The sequence below is a fragment of the Mobula hypostoma genome, chromosome 11 (assembly GCF_963921235.1).
Source record: "Mobula hypostoma chromosome 11, sMobHyp1.1, whole genome shotgun sequence".
In the NCBI taxonomy this organism is placed as follows: Eukaryota; Metazoa; Chordata; class Chondrichthyes; order Myliobatiformes; family Myliobatidae; genus Mobula; species Mobula hypostoma.
Genome location: NC_086107.1, coordinates 105,632,575 through 105,651,888, shown reverse-complemented (window position 1 = coordinate 105,651,888; position 19,314 = coordinate 105,632,575). Strand labels below are relative to the sequence as shown.

At 47.0% G+C, this 19,314-nt stretch overlaps 1 protein-coding gene across 1 annotated transcript in view; it reads left to right on the top strand.

The window, feature by feature from the left end:
- Nucleotides 1–685: 685 nt before the first annotated feature.
- LOC134353521 (uncharacterized) overlaps nucleotides 686–19,314 on the top strand; it is a 66,347-nt gene continuing 47,718 nt past the window's right edge. Inside the window, exons 1-5 of the mRNA XM_063061520.1 lie at nucleotides 686–896; nucleotides 1,991–2,020; nucleotides 15,265–15,321; nucleotides 18,410–18,445; nucleotides 18,585–18,620. Of these exons, the coding sequence (XP_062917590.1) occupies nucleotides 839–896; nucleotides 1,991–2,020; nucleotides 15,265–15,321; nucleotides 18,410–18,445; nucleotides 18,585–18,620 (217 nt within the window). The 5' untranslated portion in view covers nucleotides 686–838. The remainder of the gene's footprint in view (nucleotides 897–1,990; nucleotides 2,021–15,264; nucleotides 15,322–18,409; nucleotides 18,446–18,584; nucleotides 18,621–19,314) is intronic.

The window sequence follows — 19,314 nt, the reverse complement described above, 5'->3', positions numbered from 1 at the left end:
CACATTTGAAATGTCACCAGATAATGTGTTCTGTATTTTTATAATATATATTAAATTTATGCACTTTATTTATGCATAATTCAACTGTAGATTTTATCATAAGTTATTGTGTGTTATGCGTACTACTGCGCTTTACACCCTGGTCTGGAGGAACGTTGTCTCGTTTGACGGTATACATTCATATAGTTAAAAGACAAAAAACTTGAGTTGAACAGTGTGAGTGAATGAGGGCCGCAGGGTTCCAGAGTTTGGGTGGGTGAGGTGGGAAGATCAGTGTGGAGGTTTTGGATGGTGGGGGGGTGATTCTCGATTTCTTCGACCGAGGAGCTGGGCTGCAGAGAGCAGGCATGGCGTGGAGAGCCGCGGGTCAGAGCCGTGAAATTATTGCATCCCTTTGGAATCCCCGGCTGGAACAATGTCCAGATTCGGGAAAAAAAAAAGATGCACTTCATTTGAGAATGTAAATAGACTGCAAACCTAGCGTGGCCACATCTACCCGGAATTAGCTCAGGGAGGTGGAATAACTTGTCTGCATCACCACGTACACACAAACACACACACACACACACACTCTCCCCCTATACATTGTGACCCGCGATGGCTTGTCCTGTCAGGATTGTGAATCACCGGGCAGGTGGAGGTGGGGGGCGGGGGGTCGGTTTTGGAAGCTGTGGTCACCTCTGGTCCATCCTGTGGGCAGATGGTAGAAGCCACAGCATCACATGACTCACTCCGACAGTCAGAAGGAACGACATAAAAAGCCAGGTCTGCCCTTGCAGATCATTGCATTCCCGGTCTCCGGCTCACGGCATCCTCCCTGCTGCAAGGACGCGCGGAAATGAGAAGCCTGCTGTTGTTCGCTCTCCTCGGACTGGTGGTCCATACCTACTGCGGAGGTAGGCTGTCTCCTCGGAGCAGAGGAGTTAACCTGGTCCGGTTAGCACCGCATTAAAGATCTGTAGCATGGAAGGATTTAACTCGCACCTTACCCCTACCTGGGAGACGCAAAATCCAAGGAAGATTTTCAGTGCGCAGTCATTTCGTGATGTAGGATCATTCGCTTAATTCATCCTGGCTTCCTCGCACTCTCAGGGGGAAAAAAATCCCAGCTGCGCATTTGCAAAGACGGGTTTAAGATGAGCGGGCAGAGCGGGCAGAGTTCTCTCGCAGCCTGGCGCTCCCCACCCTGCCCGCTGCAGCAGCAACCTGCGCTCCGTTCTCGTGGGGCTGCGGCGCATTTCCCCTGCCCTCCCTCACGGCACCCCGGCCGTCCTGCGGGTCCGCCTGGGGTGGAGACGCCTTACGGCAAACCCCAGGCGTGACCTTGTGACCACCTGCGGTGACATTGGGATCTTACACCATCCCTGCAATGGTTGTGAGTCCTTGTAACTACCTGACGATGACCCTGCGTTGATTCGGCGACCTTACGACTACACAAGGCTGCGGCAACCCAACCGACCCTCGCAGCGACCCCGTGATCCGTCACTGGAACCCGGAAACCTCTGCCACATATTTTCACCGCAGCCCTTGGGGAGGGGAGGGAGTGTGAGGATCTCTGGCATGGGGAGAGGTTTAAACCTCCTCGAATTTCTTCCCAAACGTTACCCAGTCGGAGGGGCGTCTGTAGAAGGTTCCGGGGAGGGGGTGCCATCCTCGATCTTACCCACAGCAAGATCGGATGGATCGCCAGCCAAAGGCAATAGGGCAGGAGCGTATGGTTGCAGGAAGCCCGAGTCAGTGGGTACTGCAGATGTGCTGGAGATGCTGCAAGGCACCAGCATCACTGCACGGACGCGGAGACCTCCCCGTTCTCCTCTCACGTTCAAATAATGGGGCAGAGGGTGAGGAAAAACAAGGCAAGAAAAACCCAGAAACAGTCAGAAAGATTCTGAAAATCCCTCCATGGTAAATTGGTCTGTTGATACTGGTCGTTATCGATCGATCTCACTGGAAGCGTCATTGTGACACGGTATTTCTCTGTCTTTTGCAGTGATCTTCAGAAACTCTAATGAAAGAGACGGTCAGTATCATTACTTCCTTCAACTTTCACGGTGTCCTGTTGCGATTCTATTCTGATTTAAGATTTCTATCTGAATATTTTTGCTATTACTGCCAATAACTGAGGACTAATTGCTACTGGAGGTTGGTATGTTTGCAATTTAAATGTAATTAGAAGATTCCTTGATCAGTCTATTCGTTCCCTGTAACAGCGAGCAGAAAAGTCCCATTCTGCCACTTACAGGGCTTTTCTCGCTGGGTTTGGAAGGCTGGTGTAGTGCTGGACCTGAACAAGTGGAAGGAGTCAGTTTGCAAATCTAAACACACACACACACACACACACACACACACACAATTTCCAAAAACATTTTCCTGACACACTGAGTAGCCACTTTATTAGGTACTCCTGTACACCTGCTCACAAATGCAAATATCTTATCAGTCAATCATTTGGTAGCAACTCAATGCATAAAAGCATGCAGACAAGGTCAAGAGGTTCGGTTGTTGTTCAGACCAAACATCAGAATGGGGAAGTGACTTTGACTGTGGAATGATTGTCGGTGCCAGATGGGGTGGTTTGAGTATCTCAGAAACTGCTGATCTCCTGGGATTTTCACGCACAGCAGTCTCTAGAGCTTACAGAAAATGGTGAGAAAAACTACAAAAAAATATCCAGTGAAGGGCAGTTCTGTTGGTGAAAATGCCTTGTTAACGAGAGAGGTCAGAGGAGAATGGCCAGACTGGTTCAAGCTGATGGGAAGGTGACAGTAACTCAAATAGCAACAGCGGTGTGCAGAAGAGCATCTCTGAATGAACAACACATTGAACCTTGAAGTGGACGGGCTACAGCAGCAGACGACCACAAACATACACTCAGAGGCCACTCTGTTAGGTACAAGAGGTACTTATAAAGTGGCCACTGAATACAGTATATACAGAGGGAGAGTAAATGAGGAATAGTGATAGAGAGTCAGACAGTACAAGACAGAGATAGACAGAGAGACTGAGTAAAAGAGAGAGGGAGGTAGAATTGGACAGGGCAAGAGGAAGTAAGAGACGAATAGAGACTGACAGATCTAATATCTTTCTGTCTGCATTTTGTCCATGTTGCAGCTTCCTTTTCTGCGTTGTTACACGGAGGCAGAGGGGAGGATAAGATACAGAGAGACAGAGCCAAACAGACTGAAAGGCAAAGAGAGAGAGAAGAGCAGATGGTGACAAGTGAGATGAGCAGAGAGAGAGAGAAGGACAGATGGAGGTAGGAGAGGGAGACAGACAGATAAATAGACAGGTTGGCAAAAGAGAGAGACAGAGACATAGTCAAGAGAGAGTGCAAGTCCTTACTGGCATGCCTTTCACCTGCCCTTGTGCAAGATGCTCCAGTATCTCCTGGCACTGCTAACTGAGTTGGCAGTGACCCAGCCAGTGAGGCAGCAGGTTCCTAATAAATCCTGTGTTGCATTTCGCTGTTCATCTACCGCAACTGATAAAGCTACAACGTGAAGCTTCTGGTCACTCCCCTCCCTCCCGAAAGTAATGTTCTGCTCTCATTCCCCCCCCCCCACCCCTCTGAGGAGGGTCCCAGTGATGGTCAATGTATCCACTTACCGTTGCACTGTTCAGTGCACCCCCCTTCCTCAATGTCGGACCCCCGGGAGACGGAGGTCTGGGGTGTTACGCAGATGATGTTTACACAGGGAGTGGTGGGTGTATGGGACACCCTGCCAGGGGCAGTGGTAAAGGCAGATACATTAGGACATTAACGAAACGCTTAGATGGGCACATGGATGATATGTAGGAAGGAAGGGCTAGATTGATCTCAAGAGCAGATTAAAATTTTGGCACAACATTGTTGGCCGAAGGGCTGTATTGTTCTATAGTCTATGTTAGTTGCCGTGTTCCTCCAACAATATCATACAGTTTTGATACCAGATGGGTCCTTGTCGTGCTGGTGTTATATTGAGTAGCAGCGGGGGTTGCGGGGGGTGCTGGAAAATAGGAGGGTGATCCCAGAAAGCCGGAATGCCACAGGTTGGAACCTGCGGAGCAGCAGAGCATCTCCTTAATGACGAGCCTTGGCTCGTGCACCTTGTCTGCTTTCTAGTTCACTGGCAGCATCAAGGTTGAAGTGATGAACCGTGCTTTCAACTCTGTTTGAATTCACTGATCTCCAGAGTTGGTTGGGGCTGGGTAGCATTCAGGTGTAGAGAATAGGCTGATATCTTCGCCCCAGCAGGATGCCTATTTCTGCCCTGTGATAGGCGAGGCGGGGTTCACTTTATGGACAGGCTAGGACCCTCCTGATAAGAAAGAATCTGACCCGTCCACATGAATATCCAGCATACCATTTGAAGCTGGTTTTCAATGCTGGAGCGGTCGAACTTAAGAGCAGAGAGATTTATGCCGCAACTGTACAGGGGTACTGGTGAGGACACACCTGGAGTACTGCGTGCATCTCTGGTCTCCTTACTAGAGAAAAGATATACTGGCTGTGGAAGTGGTTTAGTGGAGAACCGCGAGGTTGATTACGGAGGTGAGGGGGTTAACCTCTGAGGAGAGATTGAGTTGCCTGGGACTACACTTGCTGGAGTTCTGAAGAATGAGAAGAGTTCTTATACAAACATTTTGAAAGGGGTAGATACAATAGAGGCAGGAAAGCTGTATCAACTAATAAGTCAGACTAGAACTTGGGAACATAATCTCAAGATTCAAGGGAATAGATTCAGGAGAGAGATGAGGAGAAACTGCTTTTCCTACAGACTGTTGAAACTGTGGAATTCTCTGCCCAAGGAAGGAGTAGCGGCTACCTTATCTAACATATTGAAGACACAGTTGGGTAGATACTTCCATAGCAGGGGAATTAAGGGGCTCTGGGGAAAAGCCAGGTAGCTGGAGCTGAGTCCACTGCCAGATCAGCCATGATCTTATTAAATAGCAGAGCAGGCTCGATGGGCCGGATGGCCTTTTCCTGATCCCATTTTTTATGTTTTTTTTGCTCGTACATCTGAACCCTGAGCCTGACTGAGCTGAGACTGTGCAATCTGTCTATCTCTCTGGGGTGAGACTGTTCAGCTCAGTGACGCAGTTCCCCCAAGCCTCCTCCTCCCGTTGGAGCTTGGTAACACCCTCATCCAATCAGTCACCTTGCTTTTGGTCATGTGATCATTTCTCTCCTCCCCTCCTCGAAATATATCATTGAATAATTTATTTAAAATTTCGAAGTCTCTTTGTGCAGAGAGTATTATCATCATCATCATCATCATCAGGTGCCGTGCCCAGTTTGAGCTTTGACTGCCATGGCCCACACACTCCTGTTTCGGGTCAAGTGGATCAATTCATTGGTATTCATTTCCAGTTCTCTGGCTGCTGTCTTCATCATCATTTGTCTTTGTCTTCCTCTTGCTTTCTTCCCTTCAATCTTTCCCATAATTACCATTCATTCTAACTCCTCTTTCCTAATCGCATGTCCAATGAAGTTACATTGCCTTTTCATGATCTCATACATTATTTCTCTTTTTGTGTTTGCTCTGTTCATGACATCCTTGTTAGATATTCGTTTCGTCCATGATGTTCTTTGCATCCTCCTCAAAAACCACATTTCTGCTGCTACAATTCGTTTCCTCGTATTACTAGATATTGTCCAACATTCTGAGCCATATAACATAACTGGATAAACGTAACATTTCAGTACTCTGAGGCGGGTTGTCATGCCTAGTTTAGTATTGGTCAGTATACTCTTCATTCTCGTAAAGGTGTCTTTTGCCATCCCTATTCTTCTTTTGATGTCCAAGTCACACCTGCCATCTGATGTCACCCAGCCTCCTAAGTAGCAAAAGTTCTTTACTTGTTTTATGTCTTCCCCATTTATTCTCAGCCTGCAGATAGGATTCTCCTTCTTTTTGGATATCACCATGCATTTTGTCTTTTTGCAATTGATAGATAGACTCATTTTTGCACTTTCTTCAACAATTATATCAATTAAGTTTTGTAGTTCTTCCTCCGTACTTGCAATTAACACAGTGTCATCTGCATATCTGAAATCATTGATGTTTTCACCGCCAACTTTGATTCCCAAGATGTCTCTTACTTTTTGTAATATTGTTTCACTGTACGCATTAAATAAATCAGGGGAGAAAACACACCATTGTCTAACGCCTCTCTTGATTTTCATAAACTGACTCACTTCTCCATCTATTCTTACAGCGGTAGTTTGTTCCCAGTACAGATTTCTGATTAGGCGGAGGTCTTTCGAATCCAGATCTAGAGTTTTCTGTAATATTTCAAATAACTTATTGTGCTTCACTTTATCAAATGCTTTTGTGTAGTCGATAAAACAAACAAACAAATCTTTTTGCACTTGAATAGCTCGTTCTGATAGTATCCTTAACATCAATATTGCGTTCTTGTACCTTTGTCTTTCACAAAGCCACATTGTTCTTTACCTATTTCAGCTTGTATCTTACTTTTAGCTCTTGTCATCAAAATTCTTAGAAGTATCTTGGTGATATGACGCATTAAACTTATGGTCCTATGTAATTCACATTCTACTTCTACTGATTTTTTTTTTCATCTCTTCTGGTATTATTCCAGTCTCATAAATGTCATTGATTAAATCAGTAAGTTTTTCAATTCCATAATCTTCAAGGGCAATAATTTGTTCTATTACTAATTTATCAGGACCTGCTGCCTTTCCTTTCTTCATCTTATTTATTGCATTACGAACTTCAGATTTTAAAATACTCGGACTTTCAATGCTTTTCTTAATTTCTGGTTTTTTGCCTCGATCGTCTTCAGACAATTCCTGAATATACTCTGTCCGTATGTTCATAATCTCATCTTTTTTCATGATAATGGTACTGTCCTTTGCTTTCAAACATCCACCTGAAGAACAGAGGAGCTTTTTACCAGTGATATTCTTGATTTGTTGATGTAACCTTTTTGGATCAGTAATAGGGATTCTTTCTGTTTGCTTACATTCCTGGTTTAACCATTCTTCTTTGGCTTTTTGACCTAAGCTTTTAACTTTTTTATCTAAGGACTTACATTCTATAGGATTTGCTTTCTTCCATTAGATTTTTGATTTCATCTGTCATCCATTTATTCTTTGTGCATTTTTCTTTTAGGAATCACTGACTTTGCTGATTCTACCAAGGCATCCTTTAGAGAGTTAAATTTCATTTCTACAGGATTGCTATCATCTTCAACAGATTCTATTTCTAGACTTTGAAATCTATTCCTTACCTCAATTGTAAATTTTTGTCTTAAGTTTTCTTCTTTACTTAATTGCAAGTAGTCAAGGGATTGTTCGGGTTTTTGCTTCTTTAGTTTTTAAAGTTTTACTCTTACATGACATACTACTGGGTTATGGTCACTATTACAGTCTGCAGCTGGATATGTTTTGCATTGAGTCACTGAGTTTCTAAATCTTTAGTTTATAGTAATAAAGTCAATTTGATTTCTAGTGTCATCACCTGGACTTTTCTAGGTCCACAAGCGTCTTGGATGGTTTTTAAAGTAGGTATTCATAATGACCTGATTATTCATCTTGCACCATTCTACCCATTTCTCACCTCTTTCATTTCTTTTCCCTAGTCCAAATTTTCCTATTTTTATTTCCATCAGCACCTTGTCCAACTTTAGCATTTAGATCTCCCATGACAGTAACAGTATCTTGAGATTTGCATCCATTCTTTGCTTGTTCAAGCTCTTCATAGAATTTATCTATATCTTCATTTGTTCCATCTGTTGTTGGTGCATATACCTGTATAATTGCTAAATCAAATAGTTGTCCTCTGAATCTAACAAGGAGCATTCTTTCTGATTTTGCCCAATATTCTAAGACACTTTTTGCCATGTTTTCATCCATAAGAATTCCTACTCCATTAGGATAGGATGTTCCACAAGAGTGAACTAGTGTATTATTTCTAATCTGACATGTTCAAGCACCTATCCAACAAACTTCGCTAATTCCCATGATAATCTTTAGTCTTTCCATTTCATTGATCACATTGTCCAATCTTCCTGCTTGATATAGGGTATAGAGGGTATAGAGAGGGTTTAGCAGAATGTTCTCTAGAGTGGAAAGAGTTTCGGATAGGTTTGGATTATTTTACTCGGTGAAAAGGCGGCTAAGTGGTATTTTAAGGCTGGCAAGGTAAAGAATTGGTTAGTGTAACGTGACTACAGTTCCAGCCATTGGCGATTGGGTTTCAATTCTTGCCGCTGTAAGGAGTCTGTACCTTTTCCCTTGACCGAGAGGGTTTCCTCCAGGTGCTCTGGTTTCCTCCACATTCCAGAGACATATGGGTTAGGGGTACTGAGTTGTGGGCATGCTATGTTGGTGTCACTTGCAGGCTGCCCAGGGCGCAGATCCGGATCGTGTTGGGCGTTGACACAAATGACACATTTCTCTGTATTAGACCATAAGACCATAAAATATAGGGGCAGAATGAGGCCATTTGGCCCATCGAGTCTGCTCCGCCATTTCATCGTGGCTCATTCATTTTCCTTCTCAGCCCCAATCTCCTGTCTTCTCCCCGTATCCCTTCATACCTTGACCAGTCAAGAACCTATCAACCTCTGCCTTAACTATTATATCCAATGACTTGACCTCCACAGCCACCTGTGGCAATGAATTCCACAGATTCACCGCTCTCTGGCTAAAGGAATTCCTGTTCACCTCTGTTCTAAAAGGACACCTTCTGAGGCTGTGGCCTCTGGTATGTTTTGATAAAGCTAAGATGAAAGAGTACAGGTTGAGGAACAGAGGGGGTAGAACATCAGAATCTCTTTCCAGTGATATATGAGAAACAAGCGCACGTAGGTTTAACAATCTGCTGGAGGAGCTCAGAGGGTCGAGCCTGATGGCAGCCCAGTCCTGATGCAGAGTTTCAGCCTGAAACGTCGACAATTCCTCTCCCCCTGCCCCGATAGGCGCTGCTCGACCCGTTGAATCCCTCCAGCAGGTTGTCCATTGCTCCCGATTCCAGCACCTGCAACCTCTTGTGTCTCAGGCATAGGGTGGAGTTGAGCGGAGAGGGGCTTATGTGGACCTGAGGGAGGATGGCTTCTTAACAGAGTCACTGATCTCTGGGACATGCTGCCGGGGCTGTGGTGGAATCAGATACAACTATAATGCACAAGAGGCATTTAGACACAAGGATCAGAAGGATATATTCCTCACAGCACATAGGCAAGTTCCTCAAGGTTGTCATTGCCAGGGGAGGTAGTGGGGATATGCGCCCACCACCTATTAAATGCTCCCAATGGCGTACAACTCAAACAGCCTCTGACAACCAAGTCCAGCTCCTGGACTTCACGCGTGGCTTAGCTACTAAGCCCGGCGGAACCATTTCTACTGACAGGAGAAGGGGCAAAGGCGGCTTACTGGCACCTTAAAACCGGTCACTTCAGACAGATGGGTCTCGTCACCTGTGGTTGGCAGCTCATCTCGGAGAAGGAAAACTCTGATTTCAAACCTTCACTGCCCTGCGGCTATACCCACTCATGGGGAAGGCTCCGAGGGTAAACGCCGAGGGAAAAATCCAGAGCTGGAGTCTCTAAGGCAGTCCTACATTGAGATCAACGCTGACTGGCAACTCCTGCGACGCCACCGGTACCAAACTGTATCGGTCTCTGCCGTTCCTTTGGATTGATCAGCTGCGTGGAGGGGGGGAGCCTTCTGCATGGGCAGTAGCATATAGGCACGGTAGTGCAGTGGTCAGCACAACGCTTTACAGTGCCAGCGCCCAGGGTTCAATTCCCGCCACTGCCTGTAAGGAGTTTGTACGTTCTCCCCGTGACCACGTGGGCGCCCCGGTTTCCTCCCACAGTCCAAGGACGTACCGGTTGGTAGGTTGATTGGTCATTGTAAATTGTCCCATGATTAGGCCAGGGTTAAATCGGGGATTTCCGGGCAGCACGGCTCGAGGGGAGGAAGGGTCTATTCTGCGCTATATCACAATAAATAAATAAACAGCTTGTTCTTTATATTGCACTTGCCCTGGCTTGCTGGAACGCAATAACCATGGTAGACCCCAGCCATCAGAGGCCCTCTCAAATAAAGGCACAAAGATCACCATTGATATCATGAGCAAAAGACCCTTTCCAGTACTGTATAGCTCTATGACTCTAATCCCACCCTAAGCTAGTGTTGGATTTGGAGATGATATCGCCCAGATGGCTCTTTGGAAGTCAAGTCATGTGGTTACAAACATTTCACTAAAGGAATATCAGTGAACCACAGCAACTGGGAACTAACTCTAACCGTAACTAGCTCACTCTAACTGAGAACCTGCCTCGTGGCCTCTCTTTATACTGAAAACCGGTTCAAGGTGGCCGATAGAGTGGATGTGGAAAGGATGTTTCCTATAGTGGAGGAGTCCAAGACCAGAGGACACAGCCTCAGAGTAGAAGGGTGTCCTTTTAGAACGGGGATGAGGAGGAGTTCCTTTAACCAGAGAGTGGTGAATCTGTGGAATTCTTTGCCACAGGCGACTGTGGAAGCCAAGTCTTGATGTATATTTAAGGCAGAGGTTGATAGATTCTTGACTGGTCAGGGCATGAAGGGATAAGGGGAGAAGGAAGGAGACTGAGGCTGAGAGGAAAATTGGATCAGCCATGATGAAATGGCAGAGCAGACTTGGTGGGCCAAATGGCCTAATTCTGCTGCTATGTTTTATGGTCTTATAAGGAAATCTTCTCTGATAAGAATTGCTGGTGAGACAACAAAGACAGTCTCGATTAAGGCTCACAGAGGAAGAAAGAAAGCACAGAGCCAGCTATGCTGCAGATGATTGAAAATCGACTGAATGTTTACAGACAAACAGCTGATTATAAGCATGTAAACAAGCATAAAGAAGATCAAATTACAAGAGAAATAACAATTTGGACCACAGTCCACCACGAGACGCTTAGGTATGGGGAGTTAGCTGATGGACTGCCCCAGTTCTGGGGATTGCGCAGTCTGGGAGTCTATTATAGAGGAGCAATTGGGGTTGATGTCCTCTCCCTGGTGAGGTGGTTGACCAGCCCCTATGTTGGTCAAGCTCTTTGATAATTCATAATAGATTCCTTCCATAATTCATGTGTAGCCCCCCGCCCCCTCCCCGGCAAGCCTCAAGGTCGCTCAGCTCGCTGCCGTCTCGGGAAACAGCCCTCGGTCCCGCCAAACTGGGTAATTAGTTTGTGTGGATGCTGTGTGATGTACCCCACCCCACCCAAATAACAGACCTACCACCCCACCAGCCTCCGGGTCCAACATATTATTCTCCGTAACTTCCGCCACCTCCAACGGGATCCCACCACTAAGCACATCTTTCCCTCCCCACCTCGCTCTGCATTCTGCAGGGATCGCTCCCTACTCAACTCCCTTGTCCATTCGTCCCCCCCATCCCTCCCCACTGATCTCCCTCCTGGCACTTATCCGTGTAAGCGGAACAAGTGCTACACATGCCCTTACACTTCCTCCCTTACCACCATTCAGGGCCCCAGACAGTCCTTCCAGGTGAGGCAACACTTCACCTGTGAGTCGACTGGGGTGATATACTGCGTCCGGTGCTCCCGATGTGGCCTTTTATATATTGGCGAGACCCGACGCAGACTGGGAGACCGCTTTGCTGAACATCTACGCTCTGTCCGCCAGAGAAAGCAGGATCTCCCAGTGGCCACACATTTTAATTCCACATCCCATTCCCATTCTGACATGTCTATCCACGGCCTCCTCTACTGTAAAGATGAAGCCACACTCAGGTTGGAGGAACAACACCTTATATTCCGTCTGGGTAGCCTCCAACCTGATGGTATGAACATCGACTTCTCTAACTTCCGCTAAGGCCCCACCTCCCCCTCGTACCCCATCTGTTACTTATTTTTATGCACGCATTCTTTCTCTCACTCTCCTTTTTCTCCCTCTGTCCCTCTGAATATACCTCTTGCCCATCCTCTGGGTCCCCCCCCTTGTCTTTCTTCCTGGACCTCCTGTCCCATGATCCTCTTGTATCCCCTTTTGCCTATCACCTGTCCAGCTCTTGGCTCCATCCCTCCCCCTCCTGTCTTCTCCTATCATTTTGGATCTCCCCCTCCCCCTCCAACTTTCAAATCCCTTACTCACTCTTCCTTCAGTTAGTCCTGACGAAGGGTCTCGGCCTGAAACGTTGACCGCACCTCTTCCTACAGATGCTGCCTGGCCTGCTGCGTTCACCAGCAACTTTGATGTGTGTTATTCAGATAATAATCTGTTTTCCTGTTTTTGCCACCAAAGTGGATAACTTCACATTTATCCACATTAAATTGCATCTGCCATGAATTTGCCCACTCACCTAACCTATCCAAGTCACCCTACATCCTCTTAGCATCCTCCTCACAGCTAACACTGCCGCCCAGCTTCGTGTCATCCGCAAACTTGGAGATGCTGCATTTAATTCCCTCATCCAAGTCATTAATATATATTGTAAGCAACTGGGGTCCCAGCACTGAGCCTTGCGGTACCCCACTAGTCACTGCCTGCCATTCTGAAAAGGTCCCGTTTATTCCCACTCTTTGCTTCCTGTCTGCCAACCAATTCTCCACCCACACCAATACCTTACCCCCAGTACCGTGTGCTTTAAGTTTGCACACTAATCTCCTGTGTGGGACCTTGTCAAAAGCCTTTTGAAAATCCAAATATACCACATCCACTGGTTCTCCCCTATCCACTCTACTAGTTACATCCTCAAAAAATTCTATGAGATTCGTCAGAGATGATTTTCCTTTCACAAATCCATGCTGACTTTGTCCGAAGATTTCACCGCTTTCCAAATGTGCTGTTATCACATCTTTGATAACTGACTCTAGCAGTTTCCCCACCACCGATGGGATAGACTGGGTCAGTGGGGATTAACAAGCTCTTTATGTACGTGATATCCGATCCATGGATACCAGCAACAGAACGGGGACTGGAAGGCCAGATACAAAGCAGAAGGAATTGGTTTAGGGGAGGCCCGGTCGAGGGAAGAACCCCCCAGTGCTGAAGGAACTGAGGGGTAGGGGAGGTAGGGAGGTAGCTGGAGGCCATGGGCTCTTGCAAAACTAAAAATTGAATGAGATTTAGGAAAGAGATTCACAATGCAAAGCAGCAACCCAGGTGAAAAATAGACTGTGACGTTCACTCCCACACTGAATGGTTGAGCAATGTAATAGCGAAGAAGATGTACAAAATACAAGTAAGAATGATATATAAGAACGTATATAGGCATCCATTAGTCTCATGAGACTGTGGATTTGTGTCTTGGAAGGTCTCCAGGGCACAGGCCTGGGCAAGGTTGTATGGAAGACCAGCAGTTGCCCATGCTGCAAGTCTCCCCTCTCCACGCCACCGATGTTGTCCAAGGGAAGGGCATTAGGGCCGATACAGCTTGGCACCGGTGTCGTCGCAGGGCAATGTGCGGTTAAGTGCCTTGCTCAAGGACACAACACGCTGCCTCAGCTGAGGCTCGAACTAGCGACCTTCAGATCACTGGACTGACACCTTAACCACTTGGCCACGCGCCAACATGTAAGAACATAGAATCATAGAATTGGCCAATCAGGTCTGTGCCAGCTCTAACAGAGCAACCCCCATCCCGTTACCCACAGCTCTGCATGTTATTCTATCTCAGTTCCCAAACCCAATCCCTCGTTCGGGGCACTAATTGACAGACACGTTCAGATCAAAACTACGATCTGTACAAACAGAGGTCCACAAACATGCCTTCTATCTTTGCACACCATTTTGAAGCTGTGTCCCCTGCTCTTTAGATCTTCCGCTACCAGGATCAGCTTCCTTCAGTTTGCCCCAAAGAAAGTGTTATGATCTAGGTATGTTCTATCCAATGCCTCCCCAAGGAGAGCAACCCCATTCTCTCCGGGCTGACCTTCTACCTTTACCCTTTGTCCCAGGAACCATTCCAGATCCTTGTTCCTGTACCCTCCACAAGTCCTACATGGTCTTGCTAAGGTGAAGTGTCTGACGTTGGCCAGAAGCTGCCATCCTAGAGTTTTATACAGGCTCGGCAGAACCACCCTACACTTGCCACCAATGCCTCTGTGTAGGTCCTCTGTTAATCAGGGTTAACCATGGATGTTGCATCCCAGCTGTCTACGCAAGCCAGGGCCCATGCGGCAAGCTCCCCCTCTCCACGCAGCTGATGAATCCAAAGGAACGGCAGGGACTGATACAGTTAATAACCAGCGGCGTCGCAGGAGTTGCCAGTCGGTGTTGAACTCAACGTAGGATGGCCTTAGGGACTCCAACTTTGGATTTTTCCTCGGTGTTTACTCCTGAAGCCTCCCCCATCAGTGGATATAACCTCAAGGCAGCAGGGCTTTCAGATCAGAGTTTTTCCTTCTCCTAGATGAGCTTACAACCACGGCTGATGTTCCCCAACTGCTGGAAGTGATTGGCTTTAAGGCACCAGAAACCTGCCTTTGCCCCTTCTCCAGTCAGTAGAAACTGTTCTGCTAAGCCACATGCAAAGGCCAGGAGCTGGACTTGGTTGTCAGAGACTATTTGAGGCGCAAGCCATTGGGAGGATTTAATAGGCAATGGGAGATTGCCCCCATTACCATCCCCAGCTATAATAACCTTGAGGATACAAAAACTAAGGCCAGATCCCCCTTTGGTTTATGGTGACCGACAGGAAGGAGACTTGAATGAAACTTAAATATCAGCACACGTTTATTCCTGTTCATTCTACATACAGTAAATCTGATAATCCGCTATCGGCTATTCAGAAATCCCAGGGTATCAGCATCTAATTCCTGTACTCCCTTCCACGAGCTGGAGTCGGGATTTGTCCTCCTCCAAACCGACCTGATTCTAGTTCCCAAAAGGTCCTTGAAACTTATCGAGAAGGGTCTCGGCCCGAATCGTTGCCAGTCTACTCTTTTCCATTGATGCTACCTGACCTGCTGAGTTTCTCCAGCATTTTGTAGGTGCTTGTTGCTTTGGGCTTCCAGCTTCTGCAGACTTTCTCGTGTCTGTGAGTTGACTGGAAAACTTAATGCATTGGGAGGACACCAACTCGGCAGCCAGGCATCTCAGATCAATGCGTAGGAGACCCACTCGACCCAGAGACTCTGGGGTTCAGTTAGTAGTAACCTGGTAAAAAGCTGGACAATCCCACCCGCTCTGAGTCAGATCAGTAGGGACACAGCGTTTGAATATGACTGGGAACACAGACGCACTTTAAAACTGAACTTTCCACACACTCTTCACATTTTATGATCAAATACTGGTTTTGCTTTCAGGTTCCAAAGAGGGTGGCGAGCAGAAAATCAGAGTGATCGGATCCAGAGAAGACGACGGTTTGTGTGGGGATTATTGACTGAGCTGGTGTGGAGGGGAGCTGGCACTGTGAGGGTTAAAAAGCTGCGTATTTCACGTCAAATCCGCGTGGAGCCGGGGGCAGGCAGCGGAGCAGTGAACAGGCTGGATATAGAACAGAAACGGTAGCGAGGCGGTTAGCGCGAAGCTATTACAGCTCAGGGCGCCTGTGGTCGGCGTTCAATTCCAGCATCCTCTGCAAGCAAGTTTATCTGTTCCTTCCCGTGCGCACGCAGGTTTCCTCCGGGTACTCCGGTTTCCTCCCACAGTCCAAAGACTACGGTTCGTAGGTTAATTGTTCATTGTAAATTGTCCTGTGATTTGGCTAGGGTTGAATCGGTGGGTAGCCGCGTGGTGCGTCTCAAAGGGCCGGAACAGCCTGTCCTTGCACGATATCGCTAAATAAATAAAATCCAAACATTTGCCCCAGGGCAGACTACGCTACCATACAGGAGCTGGCTCCATTATCATATCAATCACCCTAGGGCTACTACTACATCGACTCAGGCCTAGGGGGCCGGCGTCGGGCACGATGACGGACTCTCCACTTCTCCCTCTCCCTCATCAGTGTGTTCAGTTCATCTACATTAGCCGCGCCGCTGTCTTCTAGGAGCGTGTTGACCATAGTCTTGGGAGGGCGCCCAGGGTTCATCCTCCCGTGCTTGGGCTCCCATATGATGACTAGGCTGGCAGGTAGCTCGGGGTGGCGTAGACAGTGCCCTGCTAGTCGCCTCGATTTTAGTGGTGAGCATCGGTAGGTTGTTATAGAGCTCGATGTTCATCATGTGCTGTTGCCAACTCACGTCAAGAGCCATCCAGAGCGTTTGTGTATATCAACCATCTAGAGACTTTTGCATCGTCTTGGTGAGTGTCCACGTCTCGCATCCGTACGTGAGAATGGACTTTATGACTGCTACGAAAATCCTCTTTTTAAGCCCTCTGATCAGGTTCGACTTCCAGATTTCCTTCATGTCGTTCATAGCCCTCCGCGCTAGCGCCTTCCGTATCTTTATATCCTTCTCCGAACTCATCATTCTTGACCCGAGGTACTTGTAATCAAAGACTTTCTTAATGGCATCATTCTCTACGGTCTTGAGAGTACCTTCGTCGCAGTTAAACGCCATGTACTCTGTCCTTTTAGCGTTTAGGTGAAGTCCAACTTTATTGCATTCTAGTTCCACTTTTGTCAGTAGCTGCCGTGCTTCCTCCATCTGGTCAGAGAGCAGGACTACGTCATCTGCAAAATCGAGATCTGTGAGCGTAACTGGTCTGACCCTTTTGGTTCGCCCTGGTTTTATGGTAAAACCAAGCTTGTCATGATCTTGACACTACCCTAGGGCAGTGAATGGCAAATAATTTCAATAAAGATCCCGATGGGAATAAGGAGACAGACTCTGGTGGGGAGAAAAGGAGGAGACGGGCTCTTGAGAAAACAGGACGGCAAATGGCGTTGGGGGAAAACAGAGAAGTGGAGAGATGCGATCATAACTCATTCGAAGTAGACAGGTGATAGAATCAGGTTTAATATCACCGGCATAGGTTGTGAAATTGTTAACTTTGCGGCAGCAGTACAAAGCAGTACATGATAATAGAAAGAAAAAGAAACTGTAACAATAATTAGCTGTAATAATAAGCAGAAAATAAAGGGATAACCAATACAAATCATTTCAGAAGAACACGGATGCTCCGGGAAACGGGATGGTGAAATGGAAAACCAGCAGGGTTAGCCTTGAGGCAGTTGGATTGAAGGATTGGGAAAATCCAGGAAGGAAGTGTAAATTAACCAGAATGAGTCAATTCAGTATAAAAATAAATCGTGCAAATAAAAATAAATATGCCTGGAACTGTTACCATGTGTGATAGCAGTTATCAGTTCTATAATAGCATGTCCAGGCTTCTTTAACTGTTAGGATTAAAGTTAACAGTTTATTTTTAATCATAAATAATTTATTTAGAGATACAGCGCAAAGCAGCCGCACCCCCCAGCAACCCGTCTTTTTAACCCTAGTCTAATCAGGAGGCTATTTACAAAGACCTATTAATCTACTAACTGGTAGGTCTTTGGACTGTGGGAGGAAACCGGAGCACCCGGGGGAAACCCACGCAGTCATGAGGAGAACTTGCAAATTCCTTACAGATAGCGCTGTAATTGAACTCTGACCTCTGGAACATCCCAACCTGTAACAGTGTCATGCAAACCACCACGCTACCCTCTGTCTGCCCGTTACGCCGCTGGTGTTTCGGGCAGCAATGAAGGTCCTCTGTCTCTGACGGTGTTCAGGCCTTCCTTCATCGTGTCAGTGGCTCCCTCTCAATTTTTACTACTGTCCCTCTTGCAAGTCCCGGGTGGAGACTCAGGAATACCGTCACACTCAGATGTAGAAGGATTCTTCATTGCTGTTGCCGTAACAGTTTTGTTTCACCAGTCAGGGTTGTCATCCCTGAGCTGAACCCCCAAACCTGGAGGACCACCATGCTACTGTAGCACCCTATTACTAGGATAATAAACAATTATCTTATGATTAAAAACAATAATCATAATCTTTAATCAGTTATCTGACTGAAAGTTGATTAGCCTGGATTGAACTGGGTTTGCAAGCACGGACGTAGGGCAGAGAGCTGCTCTCTCTCGCAAAGGGGCTCCCAGCCTTTTTTTAATGCCATGGACCCCCTACCATTCACCAAGGGGTCCGTGCAAAAATCACGGATCTGAGGCCCTGGAGAAGGTGAATCAGTGATGCATGGGGATGATTGGGAGGTTGAAACTATCCGGAAGAAGGAACAGTCTGGAAATTCCCTTTTGTAAAGAGACGAAGCGTAAACATTGCTTCACGAGAGGTGTCGTTAACGAGGGGTCGGCCTGATGAAGTCAGAGCTTGCGTTTCACACCAGGACCAGGAACATTACTGTAAGATCCTCAATGATCCTGAGATCCCACAGGGAAGGAGGGGGAAGTTTCCTCAAAGAGTGCAATGTCTCGGTGTCCACAGGGGGAATGGGACTCTGAGAAATGTTTGAGTAGCTGACGGTGTGCTCGGGAAACTGAAATTCTCTCCCTTTATGTTTCAGACTCTACCGAGAATGAGAGTGGGCCAGACACTAAAGGTATGTCTGCTGACCTGTCAACAATACGTCACTGGGATATGTCGTAAAAGCGGAACGGGTGGAGTTTAAAAGAGTGCAATGGATGGGAAATAGAAAGCCTTGTGATTCGTGAATTGATTTCTTTATCTGCCTCTTCCAGATTCTGCTGAAAAAGAGAGTCACTCGGCAGCTCGAGGTATTGATGTTTATGATTTCAATGTCACCCTATCACATTCTCTGGTGAATAATCCACTGATGACTCTGGGAATCTGTTGGGATCCAGTGGCCTTGGCTGGAGTCCAGAAACTGTGAGCTCAGAGCCAGTGCTGGGCACTCTGTGTACGATATGTACCCGACCATGCTGCCTTTCAGGGTTTAGGTGCTCTGACTCTCCAGAATATGGATAACATTTAAAGACTCAGGCCCACCCTGCTAACTGAAGCCAAGATTTTAATATTTAGAGGGCACCTGATCTGAGGTTTAGTGCTCATTCGTCAGCTTTTCTTTGGATTCTAGTCTAGAGTCTAGTTTAGAACCCTGTCCTCGTTTCCATCTTGGATCATGCCTCGATTCTAGTCTCAGATACTCCAGCACTTGGGTCTTAACCATACCCACCTATGTCTCTCGTCATACCCTGTTCCTGCATCCGAGGAGCTGGGAGGCCAGAGTGGATGGGAGAGGGACGCCCTCATCCCCGGACACCAGCGCTTCGGAACAGAGGACATGTGTGTGGCGCGACTGGGTTGAAACTGGCAGGTGTGGGTGGGCGCCAACCTGGACCCAGAGGCAGGAGACTCCCACTCACCCCAGAGACACTGGATTTCAGGCTGCAGTGTCCCGGGGTAAAGGTCAGACCCTAATCCCAGCCTCAGCTGGGGCTTTGGGCAAAG